This window comes from Scyliorhinus torazame, chromosome 1 (assembly GCF_047496885.1).
Source record: "Scyliorhinus torazame isolate Kashiwa2021f chromosome 1, sScyTor2.1, whole genome shotgun sequence".
In the NCBI taxonomy this organism is placed as follows: domain Eukaryota; kingdom Metazoa; phylum Chordata; class Chondrichthyes; order Carcharhiniformes; family Scyliorhinidae; genus Scyliorhinus; species Scyliorhinus torazame.
Window position 1 is genome coordinate 265,220,089 of NC_092707.1, and position 15,580 is coordinate 265,235,668.

Genomic DNA, 15,580 nt, shown 5'->3' on the forward strand with positions numbered 1-15,580 from the left:
TCGGCTAAGGGAGAATCCCGCCCCATGTTTTTAAAAGCTCAGTTTTAAACCCTCTCCTTTTTCAGAATGTGGAATGTGGAACTTTTTCTGTTGCAAAAATCTGTTGAGGCTGGACCAGATGAAGTTCTCGGCACTAAGGATTGTTCTTCGTTCAGGGTGAATATTGGATATGGAACTGCGCTGGGCACATAGAGTTAAGATGCAGATCCACCACAACCCAACTGAATGATGAAAGAGGCTGGAGGAGGCGAACAGGTTACTCGGGTCCCAATTTCCCCTTTTTCTTAGTTCCGTCCCCTTCTGCAATTGAAGATTGGCCAAGAAGATTGGAATGGACACTGTCTGCAGGAGGAAACAATCTCATTTTGCCTCACCAGGCGTCCATGTTTTTCTGCTTTATTGGATAGGTTTCCGTATTTCCCTTGGGAAAGTGTTCAGTGGTTCAATGAAGCCCTTTCGCACTGTGCAGCCATCGAAAGGAGGCGAGGCGACATCAATGGATCACTTATTTATTCTCTCCAAACGAGTCTCGCAATTCCTGTTAATAAAATAAGTCGCAGCAATAAACATAAACGGGCGGATATTATATATATACATATATATTATGCACCATTTTATTAGACTACGCAGAGGTAAATAAATAATGCCCAAAATATACTTCTATTAGGAAGGATACGAGATTCTTGGATCGTCTGGTACCACTCTTCAAAAGTGAATTCGCATCGAATAAGGCTTATTTCCAAAGTTTCGGACAGGCGCCGCCTCCACGTTCTTAGTTTGATTCAAGATTTCGAGGGCCCATATATGATATTTACCATATGTGTTACCGCTAAACCTTAGTTAACGAGCAGAAATTGTGGTATTTCAGTGTTCGGATAGACAGACGCCTCCGGCATATACATACGCCTCGTCTGATTTTCTAGCACAAATAATGTCCGAGTATCCAACTACCTTTGACCAAATTTGCGACCCTCTCTATTGAATAATCGCTTTTCATTGCGATTCTTTAATAACACTGCGCTACTTTGGCCAATTGATCTGGTTGTTGAGGGAGAGGATGTTTTGCTGTAAAGGGTTTAAGATGTGGGATTCTGACAAAGCATTGAGAGGTTATCTGAAGGCGGTCGCGCTATTGAAATGACATACTTGTCGATTACTCCATTGCTTGCTGATTTCTGGACCGTTTACTTACAGATGCAAACCTGCACTATGAACGGGGGCTGATGTTAGCGCGCAAGATTTACTGATATATTAATTTTAATGCGGGGCACATTGTTTAAAACCTCTGGAATCCCAAATGCCAGTTGATCACCTGAATGGCCGATAGCATTAGTGCTGTTCTTCAAACCTCCACCTTCTTATTTATCTAGTCACTCCCCCCCCCCCCCTCCCTCCGAGTTGCTGGGAGAGGGAGTGGGGCGGGCTACTGGGGGACGAGGTTGCGATTTTGACCTCTGCTGATCTCTTACATGTGTGTTCTCTACAGGCGAAAGGAGGGGAGACACGTCCCTAAACCATAAAGTGCAGCCTCCAGGGGAACTGACAGCTTTTGTTTTGTGACCTGTGGGAAGGCGGATTTTTTTATTTATTATTTCAACTGTGCGAAAGATGAGCACATTAACGATATGTGTCCCCACCCACCCAGTGCCGACATACGGCGCGCAGATTGCACCATCCTGGCGATATGGTATTATCATTTAAACGACTGGAGCCCGCCTCAAAAGGTGCATTCAGCCCCCGTAGGAGAGAAATCTTTTACAGTCGGAATATTTTGAAAGCTGGCGAGGATGTTTTGTAAGTGTCGGAAAAGTGAAACATTCGATGCTAACTTATTGTATCTTAGCTGTTTTTCCTGACGCTGGGCAGGGAAAGACAGGATTCGTCATTGATGGAGAAAAATGGGAAATTCCTTGATTTGTTAGTTACACTAACCGTTCCCCTTGTGTAAATGTACCATGGGGTATTTTTTGCCTGTGACTGGCAGTTAAATTAGTTATCAGAAACAGTGTTTGAATGCCGACCGTGTTGTGAAGAATAATGCATTATTTACACTGATATTATAAGTGCAGCTATATTCAGTTCAATCTCCTCATCCTGTAGCCTCCCAAAAATGATGATTAAAATACCCCTTTTCTTTGATGCAAGATAGTGACAGTGACTAACATGGGGGTTCTATTATCTCTATTTGCTAATTGATCCTCTCTTTAAATCGTTGTCGTTAATTTTGGATCATTACAGATCCCCAGTTAGTCATTTTCATACGATACCAATTGTAAACGCCGCTTGCCATGCATTGGCTGCCAAATAAGTCAGAAATTGGGCGAAAGGGAATGTTCTGGGGTCACAGGTGACATTTCCAACAACTTAGTGTAAATGTTCTGCCCTGTACCTGAATAAAACGCATTTATTCACACTAGTGTTCATCAGCAGCATTATTATTTTTTTTGGGGGGGGGGGCGCAATGTTTAGTGTACATTTCTCAATATAATAATAATAGACGCCACGGTGGCTTGGAAACGAGATAAAGTTTTTTTTAATGTAGCTAATGGGCATCCTGAGTTTTTGAACCCCTAAAATGGACTTCTCTTTAAAACCCAGCATTATTCTGCTAGCTTCCCTCACTCTCCAACCACCGCCATTAGCTCAACTAAAATGGAAGAGCACATTGATAGATCTTTAAAGAAACTTAATGAGAGAGGTCAAACAGCCGTATAGCTTCCAGAGGGTTAACGAACGATTTAATTGACGGGGAAATATATCGATCATGCAGCAACATCTTTGGTGCCCAATAAGCCGCACTGATTGCGCCTGATATGGAATTTCATTTTGTGTAATTAAGCAGCTTTTATTCTTCATTTAAGAGCAGCAGATTGAAACGTGGAGTCTCTCGGCTTCTTTTAAACTTGATTTAAGGATTAACAATCGGTGACTTTTCAACTTACTGACGAAAGGTGGGATGGAGTGGCGTGGACCCCAGAGGAAGTAGTGCTGTGATGTGGAAGGGTGAGGGAGTTGGGGATGATAGGTGGCGGAGTGGGTGGAGGGGGGAGGCGGGGGGGGGGGGGGGGGGGGAGGCGGAGAGCTTTTTGACCATTTCCCGTGTACTTTATAATTGCTGACATTAGCTGGCAACATCAATCTGAATTAACGCCTGGAAAGGGGGGGGGGGCAATTTCTAGTAAGCAAAGTGTTCAGAACTCTCTGACTTTGAGGGGCTGCCCAAAGAGGCGGAAAGTCTGCGGGAGCGGGATTAATAAATCCTGAGTCGGGGCCAGCCAATGGGAAGAGGAGGGAGCCACCGACAGACTAATGAGAATTTAGCATCGTGACCATCAGGGTTGACGTGGAGAGACGCGTAAAATTCATCTGGACGAGCTGCAGCCTCTAGGATATACAAATCTGCCCTAATGGGATGAAGATCACCTTGTGCTTTCCTCGCAGTCCCGTCTGAATATTATTCCTGTCTCCCCCCCCATCCCCTCCCCCCACCCACCCACCCAAACCCAAACTTCTCCCGTTTTCCGTGTGTGGATCGCAGAAGGGATTCTCCGCACCCTGTGTGTGCGTGTGTGTGTGTGCGGAGCCGGGCTCTGCTCCTTCCCGTCCCGGTCACAGCTTGTGTCGAGAAAGAACATTTCCAGCCATTGCAAAAGGGGGAGGTTTGATCGAAAGAGAGAGATTGCTGAAAAGTTTAGGCTCCGCTGGGCAATGGGTAAGTATCGACCCCCCCCCCCCCCCCTCCGCTTTATTTTGTTGAATGCTTCAGTAAGTTGAGTTTGATAGCAGAGATCTCTCACACCGCCCGCAATAACACGAGGGATCAGAGCAGAATGCAGACCTCCCCACTCGGCGACCTAAAGATGAGAGACTGTACAGGGGAAACTTGCAAAATCAAAGTGAAGTTGGGGTGGGAGGGGAGGGGGGGGGGGGGTTGTTTTGCTTTTAAAGGGCGCCAGGGCGCGATTCTGCTTTCTTTTTTATTTAAAGATGAGATTTCTGAGGGGAAGCAGCCTGGATTACAGACCGATTAAAAACGTGTCGTTCATTTAGGAAGATTGCAAAGGCAAAAGATTGCGTTTATATTTTACAATGAGTCCGTCCCAATTGGAATGGATTAAGCCGGCGAGAAGGCGACGGGAGGGACATTGATAATAGTGACATTACCCCTTTCCAAAATGCAGCAGTTGATATTTGTGAAGTCCGCGCGTGTATTTGTGTTGGACAACCCGCGATTATTTCCACTAACTTCCCAAGCTTGCGAGAAATGTGTTTTGACAGCTGTTTGATCATCTCACTCTTTAATTCGCATCTTATTTGGGTTTTGATGTTTGATTCTCACTGTTGCCTCTTTCCACCTCCCCCCCTCCCCACACACACTTGTAGATCAGACTTACGGAGAGGTTAACCAACTCGGAGGCGTATTCGTTAACGGGAGGCCCCTTCCCAACGCCATCAGGTTGAGGATAGTGGAGTTGGCACAACTGGGGATTCGACCCTGCGACATCAGCCGGCAGCTCCGGGTGTCCCACGGCTGCGTGAGTAAAATCCTGGCCCGTTACAACGAGACGGGCTCCATCTTACCGGGGGCGATCGGAGGCAGCAAGCCCAGGGTCACCACCCCCACCGTGGTGAAGTACATCAGAGAGTACAAGCAGGGCGACCCCGGCATCTTCGCCTGGGAGATCCGGGACAGGCTCCTGGGGGACGCCGTCTGTGACAAGTACAACGTGCCTTCGGTGAGCTCCATCAGCCGGATTCTGCGGAACAAGATCGGCAACCTGTCGCACTCGGGTCACTACGAGACCAGCAAGCAGCTCCCCTCGCAGCACACGCTGCCCTACAACCCCATCTACCAGTACTCCTACCCCAACCACATGTCCTCGGCCGCCGCCAAGATGGGCAGCGCCACCGGCGTCCCGGTGCCAGGCGTTACGGGGCACATGGGCATCCACCGGACCTGGCCCTCCGCTCACTCAGTCAGCAATATCCTGGGCCTCAGGAGCATCGTGGAACAGGCAGGTCAGTGGGCAAGCAAAAAAACGACAGCTCCCTTTTTCAAACCCATCTTGTCCTTTTGAAAACACGCCACGTTAAGTATCACCAATTTAGCGTATAAAAGAAACAAAGCATGATCGAGATCACAATTCCTTTTGTCCTTTAAATTAAAACGTGCCGATCGTCACAAAACCTCTATCCTTAATCCATCAATACATTCCTAATCGTTCAGTTCATGATGTGTCTTCTGTTCCACACCCAAATATACAGATGTGTAACAAATTGAGTATTGCTTTGCAATATAAAAGTTACTTGCCATCTGGTCTATGTAATAATATCCATTAACCATGCCGTTCGTGGAGGACGGGACAGAGGAGCAGCATCTGCTAGCCTCAATATCTAAAGCTGTTACTGCGGCCAGCACTCAGTACAGGTACCTCCCTCGGCCTCTTTATTCACCTTCTCAAGAAGTGTGTTCAAAGTACAAATCGGCTCCCTTTCCCCTGGATAATACTTGTCCCACGAACAATAAAGTCCAAACGTTTTCCCTCTGCCTTTTAGTGCACAGTACACGAGGCGGCCTCACGGCCTAGCCTTCTACACACTGTACCCGAGCCCGTGTCGCTGCCTGCTTCAATTCACTTCCTTGTCTGCAAGTCGCTGGCAAAAAAAACTTTTACTAACTTCAAACTTGTCCAAATCTCCTGACTTTTTATTTATATTTTATTTTGGAGGGGGGGGGGGCTGCTAAGAGACTGGCAACGAAGACTTTGCATTGAAACACACAATCTAGAGAGCAATGGTGTTGCTAGATTGCGGATCTCGGGGGCGTCAATGTTGCAGAATGTTGACAGTGCTGGAGGTGATTCTGTGCCAGCACTCACGGAGCCTGAGCTCACCCTGTATTCGATATTTGTTCGGACCCACCAGAGGGTGATTTATAAAGTCAGAGTTATTTCTATCAGGCCTTTGGATTTGGAGCGCTTGAACCAAGCGAAGCTATCTGAAACAAAAATCATAGAGACAGGATTCGGCTTAAATAATTCTTTCCCCGCATATAATAAAAAAAATGGCCTGTTAGTCAAGAACCTAATAAGAGATGAAAATCGTTCACATTAAGTTAGAGAGAAATCCAATATAGAGAGTTGTAGCAAGGATAGCAGTTTCTCATTTCTATTTACACACTTAAAAGAGGCAGGCGGCATGAACGTGCAACTGAAAGGCTTGTGTGACATGTTTACACTGAATATCCTCATGGTGCTCACACGGCAATGGTTTTGTTTTAAACACGCATTTTAGCTGCTTATGGTGGCTCCGAGGTTTCAGCTTATCAAACCAAAATGGAAGATTGGAGCAATGTCAATCGGGCAGCCTTCTCCTCAGCTCAAAGTGTCAACGGGATTGAGAAACAGGCGATCGACCCGGATCTGAAATACCCCCAGGTACTGACCAAATCCCACCCCGGCCCCCTCCTCTGGCACATGTTTTCATCTAATGAATGATGCCTTCCTCCTCTCCTGGTGTCTCTCGCTCTAATAGTAGCAGCTAAAAGTAAAGCAAAAAACAAAAAATGCTGTTGTTGTCTTTCAGCCTCCTTCCGCGCTGTCTGCTGCGAGCAGCTTTGTTCCCGCCTGTGCTGTTGGCCCTTATCCCTCCTCGAACCAGGTACCGGGTTATGGAGTGTACAGCGGGCCCGGAGCCGGCTACGTGACTGGCCACCCCTGGCAGTCCCAGGGCAGCAGCCTCTCCCATTCCGGGCCAGGAATTGGCATGCACGGCGGAGACATCCACGCACCAATGCCCTTCAAACACCTCGCAGCTAGAGAAGGTAAATCGCTTTGCTCGTTATTAGTGGTGGCCACGGCCCATTTATTTCCCCACAACACTGGGTCAGAGCAGTGGAAAGGAAAAAAACAAAGGCTGTGTTTTCCTGACTTTTGGAATGAAACAGAAGTAGCTGATTGTTTAAAAAAACACACACATTCAAATTGTTATTGCGGCAGATCATTCTGCAGGTAAGAATTGTTTCATTGAGTTTCGTATCAAAAGTGATATGGGATTATTTCTGGTCATCAGTGCGAAATATTCGCCGCGAGGTTAAGGGCAACAGAATAAAGATGCTCATTGTCAAAACGGTGGTAATTGACAATAAATAGAATTTGTCCATCTTCAATGCCTGAATGGATTTCGAATTACTCCCCCCCCCCCCGCCCCCCCCCATATACGAACTCCCTTTGTGAAGTTACTGGTGTTCCCTTTTTTTATTCAAGGCGGCCGTGTTCTCGGTGGCGGCGGCTTTGCCGCTTGCGTTTTGCCCCCATTCACAGCTAGGGAGGAGAAATGTCGTTCTTGCTCTTCGAACAGTTACAATTTAAAGGCAATTCTATATTTTCCCCCCCAAAAAAGCTGCTGTTTGTTTCATTCCAGAGGCACAACAATCTTTGCATACGGTGCGCAGAAGCAGCCTATAAGGAGCTGTGTCACTGTGGGTTGATGTTGGATGGTCACCTAGTAAGTCAGCTGAAAATGACAAGGTGTGCATTACTGTTCTCATATTGATTTGTATCAGTTTGTAAATCAGACGTTTCTCTGTTTATGAAAGGCCAGACGGTGGGGAGACATATGACTGAACGGAATTGTTAATTCAAACTGCAATATTAACCTTTCTGATACATCCCTTCAAATTGAATAACAGTGCCTGGATTTTCTTTAGATGAGGACGAAAGGCAAATGTTAAGAGTAAAGTCAAGTCGCTAATTATGGTCCTAAGCAATCCCAGGCGCCAAGAATCAGGATTGAGGGGCTCGGCAGTATTTCAGCCAGGACACCGCCGGGTGTGACAGAATCATTGGCTCTCGTCTTGATTTAAAAAATAGTTGCTTTGGGAAAAAAGGTCTAAATTGTAGCTTCTGTGAACAAGAATACAGGAATAGAAAATGGCCATCCGGCGCAGCTCTAGTAATTAAACTATTCTCCCCTGTGCTATCCCACTGTGTCTGGAAAGCCTATTCCCCCAATGTACGGCCGTCCCTGGGTACAATTTATTCCAAATATTTACACCCTTTCCCGTCCAAGTTACCCCAGGTTTTCTAAATGTATTTTCACCGGGTTGTACTGTGACTCCTACCATGCTGCCATATTCAAAATGATATATTCAGGCTTAATCTTATTTACCTAATTTAATACTTCACGCACTTAAATCTATTTCCCAACTATCGAAGAGAATGGAAACGTTCGCTCTGTTTCTCTCTCCACAGATGCTGACATACTTGCTGAGATTTTCCACCATTTCCTCTTTATTCTGTCAGATTCCAGCACCCGCAGCAATCTGCCCTCCCCCCACTTGCCATAATCGATTGTATTTTTTATTTGCATCAACCGGGCGCAAGGCACCATCGCCACAGGCCTAAAATCCAACGAATAAACACTGTTAAGCAATCGAACAGTTTCTGCTCACGTTCTGGATGTTTCACATTTACAGTGATAGTGAGCACGCGAGGCAAGCCGCAACGCACCTATTCACCACTGACGTGAACACCCGCTTGAATTATTTGAAATCAATTTGCTTCATTAATTCAGCAACATTTAAAAAAACAAACTGCTATTTAGACTCCCTGGCTTTACTTCAGGCTGTGATATGAAGAAGATCCTGCGTAGTATTTATCTATCGCACAATCTGATGATTGCCTGCATTGGAGAGTTTGCAATTTTTGGGTTGCCATGCTAATTGCTAATAGTTGTGATGGAGGCTGATGTGAATTCACGCGGGCCAAATCAATGGGAAAGTTAACACTCAAAGAAGACAATAGATAGTTCATGGTATCCAGGCCATTATTTTTGTTTTCTCAACCAATATTAGCTGTGAGGGCAACTGCAGGTGATTTAAGTGCACTCACTCTATCGGTTTCCTCCGACACCACAATCCAGTTAACTCCAACTAACAGCAAAGATCATTTCGGCGTTTGCTCTCAGTTGCTGCTGCCTTTTATTTCCACGAGGAAGCGAGTTCAGCAGTCAGTACAATACAATAATATTATATATAATAAAACACAGAAAGTGGTGGATAAACTCAGCAGGTCTGTGGAGAGAGAAACAGAGTTCACGTTTCAAGTCCACGTGACCTTTCTACAGGACTGATATTTGCAGTGATTCTTTTTATTTATTTACGGGATGTGGGCATCGCTGATTAGGCCAACAATTGTTGCCCATCCCTAATTGCCCTTCAGAAGGTGGTGGTGAGCTGCCTTCTTGAACCGATGCAGTCCCTGAGGAGTAGGTACACCCACTGTGCTGTTAGAGAGTGATTTGGACCAGCGACTATGAAGGAACAGCGATATATTTCCAAGTCAGTGTGGTGGGTGGTAAGGAGGGAAACTTCCAGATGGTGGAACTTCCAGCTGCAAAACAAGAGTGATTTTAACGGTAGAGTAAAGTAAAAGTTTAGTGGAAATGCATCACGAAATGTCGATTTGAAGTGATAATGTTTGAATGACGTTGCTATTGTTTGCATTTACAGGCAAGGCGGTGTAGCTTTAAGCTGCTGGTACAATGCATAAGATTAAACAATATATGCTACAAATGTTTATGTACACTGCTGGGTACAGATTTCCCTTGATTTCACATGACAGCCACTCATAGGCACAAAGCCCTCACCAAAGGTGTGTACATACGAGTATATGTAAACTGGCATAAAACCGGTGTGCAATAATGTCAAACCTAGCGTTGCATCCAAGGCTGACAATGTTTTCTCCTTAAACTGCGCGTGAGGTCTGAGGGAGATCAATCATTGATATTTTTCGCAGCGGCATTTCTACATTTGCACCCGACATGGGAACAGTGTTGTTAACAAAAGGGCCCCTCCATTCAGTTGCCAGTCTCATTGAAATACTGGACACCCTTTGCCCGGGACTCGGAAGAATGCAGTCAGTCCTTGAGGGCGGGAGTCGTTTTCAATGCGAATAGTTCCGCCCCGATCTTTAGGAGGGTTCCGGGTTTTGTAACGAGACCCCAGTGCAGAAACACGAACTGAGTGTGATATGCCACAAGATCCTGGGACACGCAGAGGCACTCACTGCGGGGGCAACGCCTAACCCCCCCTCCCCAGGGCTTGGTCGCTTTCAGCGCTCTAATCCCGCGATTTCTCTGTGCAAGAAAGCAAATGCAGTCCACGCAGTGAATGAGGAAGTGTCTGGCCTCTTTTGTCAGCAGGCAACCTAACCCAGGCGGGAGAAGGGCAGGAATTCCTCATTGCATATTTCACACGCCACCACCTTGTTATATAAATTTGTGCAATTGACACAAAAAAACACCCCGGGATTATTTTGGCATGAAAGGTGCGGAGTGAACCTATCGCCCCCTCTTCGCCTGCTTGATGAATGAAAAATGAAATGAAAATCGCTTATTGTCACAAGTAGGCTTCAAATGAAGTTACTGTGAAAAGCCCCTAGTCGCCATATTCCGGCGCCTGTTCGGGGAGGCTGTAACGGGAATTGAACCGTGTTGCTGGCCTGCCTTAGTCTGCTTTCAAAGCCAGCGATTTAGCCCTGTGCTAAACAGATTAGGTTTAATGGCAGTGTACTTCCGTCTGGCATCTCTCCTCATGCATATGACCTAATTGTTCTAGCGCACAGAAGGAGGCCAGTCGGCCCATCGTCTCTCCCAACGAGCATTTCACCGAGTGCCTTTCCCCTGCCTTCCCCCCCCCAGCAACCAGGTACATGTTTTTTTTCAAATAATTATCCAGCTCCCTCCTGAAGGTGTGAAGTGAACCTCACTCCACCACACTGGCGGGCAGTGCCTTGCAGGCCCTAACCTGTGAAACATGGTTTTGTCTCTCATATCGGATCTGGTCCTTTTGCCAAATTACCTGGAATCATTAATAATGACACCGTGTTAATTAGAAGTCTGAACGGAATCACCGCCTCCCGCTAGGAGATGTCAACCTTCCCAGATCCAGCTCCCACTGCAGTACTGGAGTCCATAACAGTGTTCGAGCCCCAGTGTAAATCTATGACATTAAATTCGCTATCACCCTTTTCATATCTCCATATTCCGGTGAGCAACTTTGCAAGTCAATTACATTCTGTCTCTTCAATGAGCTTGACGAGGCGAAGAGATTTTCGATAAGGCCTCCCTTTCGCGAGGGTAACGCGCGATTTTGCCTTTTTGTCTCTGCTCTGCGCTGTGTGTTTCGGTCAGTTGAGAGGAAAGAGAAAAGGGGAACTGTGAAAACACACAGAACAGATTGGTTAGTACCCAGAGGGACAGGGTTAACATTTGGGTAGACACTGAGCATCCTGATTAAAGATTTCACACTGAACGTGAAGAGGTGCAGTTCTTTTCACTCGATGCCAACTCGGCGATTGTGCATGGCAGGCAGGGGCTGTGATTTTAGTATCAGGGATGCCCAGCATTTTGCAGCTGTCACACGTGGAGTTGGGACTATAAAAATATATTCCTAACGGAATGGCGATTTATCGATACATGGGTCCGATATTAGTGCAAACCTCTTGATTGGATTTGGTCTGCTGCAGCTACTGTCTAATTCTCAATTCAGACCCATTGATGTTCTAACCAATCGAATAGAGAATCCAGCTTTTGGACTGCGTTCATTTGAACATCTTTTGGAATATATGTATCTTTGCAGCATATTCGTTTGATTGCAGATAGTGATTGAAACAAGAAATATGTCAGGGGTGAATCTTGGAAAGAATTGTTCAAGCGGAATCCTCATGAGCTCTCTTGTCATCATCTCCTTGCTTGCTGCTCCACACCGGCTGTGCAATATGGAGATATCCGCCCATCCTAACTAAATGCTGCAATAAAGCGCGATTTGAGTGCACAATTCGCCCGTCTGTTTTCTCAAGACCTTTCTTTCTAAATTCTCTCTCGCCCTGCTTTTGTGTTTCAGTGGCCGATAGGAAACCCGGCAACCCGGCGAACAAACCCTCCGAATCTCACAGCAACCCGCACGGCCTCTCAATCCCGGCCTCCAGTACGTAAAACAAATTAAAACAGAAAAAAAAGACACCCCCACCGATAACGGGACATTGCCGCCAAAAACCAAAGGCTCCAGCGAACCTTCATCGAATGAATGAGCGAGAGAGACTTGCAGGAACTGGAACAACAACAACAAACAAAAACATGGGCCGCTGTTTTGGCGTTTGGGTTGAAAAGACAACAGCGAAACAATAGCCTTTCTTTCAAAAAATGACTTGTTGGGGTGAGGGGGGGATGATATTTGGAACAGAAATGAATGTAGACAAAGTGGTTTACATCTCCTGCACCCAAGGTCTGGTATTTCTTCAATTCAATGTTGGTGACGGGGGCGGGGGGGGGGGGGGGGGAGCCAATATGCTTCGTTTCGTGTACTTGTGAAATGTTGGAAACTCATATTTGTATGTAGCTGACAGGAATATAAGCCATAATATAAAACAGAGCCCACTCCCTGTCCCCATCTTCTGTTCATTAACGCAGGCTTGGCCCACAGGCCCATGATACTCTGCAGATAAGGCCTCTTTAGTCCTGTGTAATGTATTTGTATATAGCTTCATGAACCCAGATACCTGGCTACCGCATTCAATAAAAAAGGGTTCCCGCCGCAGACGATGTGAACAAATCGTGTGAACATTTTGATGTATATCCGAGACTGTAAATGTAAGAATATTTTGCCCTCGCGGTCTATTTTATATTTTTATATTTTGAATTTAAAATATGCATTAATGTTGCAATAAAACAACGATAAACCAGACGCCCTAGAAGTGCCTCCTCGAGTGAATCACACTCCCCGCATGGCTTCCACTGCTGTAGGGCTAAACCTTTGCAACATCAGACCTTGATGGGCGATCTCAGCCTGATTATTGAATCGCCAACCCAAGCACCTTCACTAATTCGTGCTTTATGCGAGGCAAGTTCCCCCTCATTCAGTAACTTCCCGCTCTAACATCTCGATTCTCCCTTATATCATTCGAGTTAAAATGATTTCCCATTACCGGCGGCAGCAGCAACAATGCTGAAACACAATCAATTAATTTCCATTCATAAATTCAACATGATTTAAATTATTTACTTCCACCCTGAAATATATCACATGTAAAGTTCACCTCTCGAGACAGATCATTTCTGACCACCGAATCCATATATATTTTGACTATAAGTTGGAATATCACAAATGGAAAGGGCTCGGGCGGCAAGGTGGCGCGGTATCACATATAATATACATTTCGTTACATATACTAAATATGTTACATGTCGGTGTTGTTTTAGATTTCTGGTGGTCTGGGGATGCGGGCAATGTTTTCCTGCCAGTGACAGCAATTTTCAGAGGCTCTGCTCGGAATGATTACAACTCAGTTTGAGCCCGCAACTCAAATCTTAAAGTGGGAATTAATATGGGGTCTTGCCAGGGCTACTTTGCACACCAGACTCCTACACATAAAGCACTCGGGAAAAGTGATGCCACCAGGTAGAATTTGTGTACGGCAGTGTCGCGTGTTTGTAGTCTTTAACTATTTTACATACTTCAAATTCTCAGCCAAAACAAACATGCAATGGCGAGACGGTTGATTTGAAAGAGCGAATCCAGCTTTTTAGAACTGTTATCGGGACATCTTTATTTTTCCAATGTCTACATCTCAAATATCTTCCCCCAAAAGTATGACCCGACGATCGTTGGTATTTGCCCTCGAACATGTTGCGATATTGCTCCGGATACAACATTGTGATTGATTTCAAATATCTGAACGGTCAATTAATGTACCAGTAATCGGCAGCTTATTGGAATCTGTGATTACATAAACAAGTAGCGGGGTGGGGGACTCCCTTAACGAAATATCATATATATTATTTGAAAATATTGTCAGAATCCATAAATGTCCACCAATATTTAGCGTCTGTCCGCAGGGATTTACTCGGCAGTGATTCCACACAGTAACATTGTAACTCCTTGTGCATGTCGAGTCGGGGTCGCTTTAATGCTCTCGCCCAGTCTGTGTCTCATTTTGTTCAGTATGAAACATTTGCCAATAATCCTTTATTAATAATTAATCCAAACTACAATTACATTGTTTTTGTGGACACTGCCGTTTTCCCATTTCAAATGCAGATTTCGATAACCATGTAATTGTTGATACAAGCACCCGTTCATCGCCAAGGACAAACTGTTTCATATGAGTGACAGACCCAGATCATTCCTGCGCCGCTGCTGAACATATCGCCGCCTCAGGGTAACGCCGCATTGGTCAGGACTTGTAAAAGATTTCAGTGCAGACTTCCCACTCAAATGGCCATGCACTAATCACCCAAACTTCTCATTCGTATTGACGATACTGATGGGAGAGACGGGGATGGTCTACAGATCGCAAATGAACATTGCCGAATGGGGAAGTGGAGCAACCCCGTGGATCGTTCCTTGGACAATGGGGTTCCAGATTTCGGCTTCTTGGGATGAAGTGCCAGCAAAACACATAGTTTTTTTTGCATTCAATAGGAGGCTGCACTGTGGCACAGCACCAGAGATCCAGGCTCAATTCCGACCTTGGGTGACTGTGTGGAGCTTGCACAGTTTCCCCATGTCTGCGTGGGTTTCCTCCGAGTGCTCCGGTTTCCTTCCAGTCTAAAGATGTGCTGGTTAGGTGGATTGGTCATGATTAATTGTCCCCTATTGTCCAAAATGTGCAGGTTAGCTGGGGTTATGGAGAAGGGTAAGGGACGTGGCCCTGGGTGGGTCCCTCTTTCAGAGGGTAGGTGCAGGCTTGATGGGTCCAGTGGCCTCCTTCTGCACTGTAGGGATTCTATGGATTTCGATATCAGTCAGGACAAGGCGCCTCTAATGTGAAAATATACATACTCGCTGAAGCCGTTTAACTGGGGGACACTTTCAAATATGTCCCACTTGGCAAAATACCAATTATGATAATAATCGCTTCTTGTCACAAGTAGGCTTCAATGAAGTTACTGTGAAAAGCCCCTAGTCACCATATTCCGGGGCCTATTTGGGGAGGCTGGTACAGGAATTCAACCTGCGCTGCTGGCATTGTTCTGCATTACAAGCCAGCTGTTTAGCCCACTGTGTTAAACCAGCCCCTGGGGCTGCCTTGTGTTGAAAAATTAATCAAATGCAATGACAACCTTGCTTTTCATGGAATTATTAACCTTCATTTAAAAGAGGTCTGTGAGATGGAAGGAGACGATGCAGGAAGGCAGGGCACACTTCACCATTTCTGGGCTAACTTACAACTTCATGTATGGTTCAGGGTCCTGGATGAAATAAACTTGAGTGTCAGCCTTTTATTTTTATTAGTGTAGGCGAGCTGAAAGCTTAAAGCAGGTTGCAATTGGTATTCTCACTTACAGAAAAAAACATTTGGAAAAGTAAGAAGATATTCAGCTACAAAAAGAGATTTAGCTATACCATGGAATAATATTTGGGGAGTTCTGTCTAAATTTAGTTACAGAGTGTTTTATTCATGTGAATAATTCTTAATTTTTGATTCTCATCCTTGTTTTCAAATCCCTCCCTATTTCTGTAATCTCCTCCTTACTCAATTCTCTGGGATCTCGGCACTCCCCTAATTCTGGTTTCTTG

At 45.5% G+C, this 15,580-nt stretch overlaps 1 protein-coding gene across 4 annotated transcripts; it reads left to right on the forward strand.

Moving 5' to 3' along the window:
• The first annotated feature begins 1,535 nt into the window (after positions 1–1,535).
• LOC140421231 (paired box protein Pax-1-like) lies at positions 1,536–12,745 on the forward strand. Of its 4 annotated transcripts, XR_011946698.1 has the most exons (7): positions 1,536–1,794; positions 4,384–5,019; positions 6,295–6,437; positions 6,586–6,823; positions 7,423–7,529; positions 9,512–9,653; positions 11,906–12,745. XR_011946698.1 is itself a non-coding variant. In XM_072505789.1 (5 exons), the coding sequence occupies exons 1-5, from the start codon at positions 1,788–1,790 to the stop codon at positions 11,995–11,997; spliced, it is 1,116 nt and encodes a 371-aa protein (XP_072361890.1). In that variant the 5' UTR covers positions 1,544–1,787; the 3' UTR covers positions 11,998–12,745. The 4 variants fall into 4 exon arrangements, 2 of the variants coding, with proteins under 2 accessions (XP_072361890.1, XP_072361898.1); XR_011946696.1 differs by lacking the exon at positions 9,512–9,653; XM_072505789.1 differs by lacking the exons at positions 7,423–7,529; positions 9,512–9,653 and having other exon boundaries at positions 1,544–1,794.
• Positions 12,746–15,580: the final 2,835 nt, after the last annotated feature.

Coding starts and splice junctions, on each gene's coding strand:
- LOC140421231 (XM_072505789.1), top strand. Junction 6,438..6,585: donor CGGATCTGAAATACCCCCAG/GTACTGACCAAA, acceptor GTTGTCTTTCAG/CCTCCTTCCGCGCTGTCTGC. Junction 6,824..11,905: donor ACACCTCGCAGCTAGAGAAG/GTAAATCGCTTT, acceptor TTTGTGTTTCAG/TGGCCGATAGGAAACCCGGC.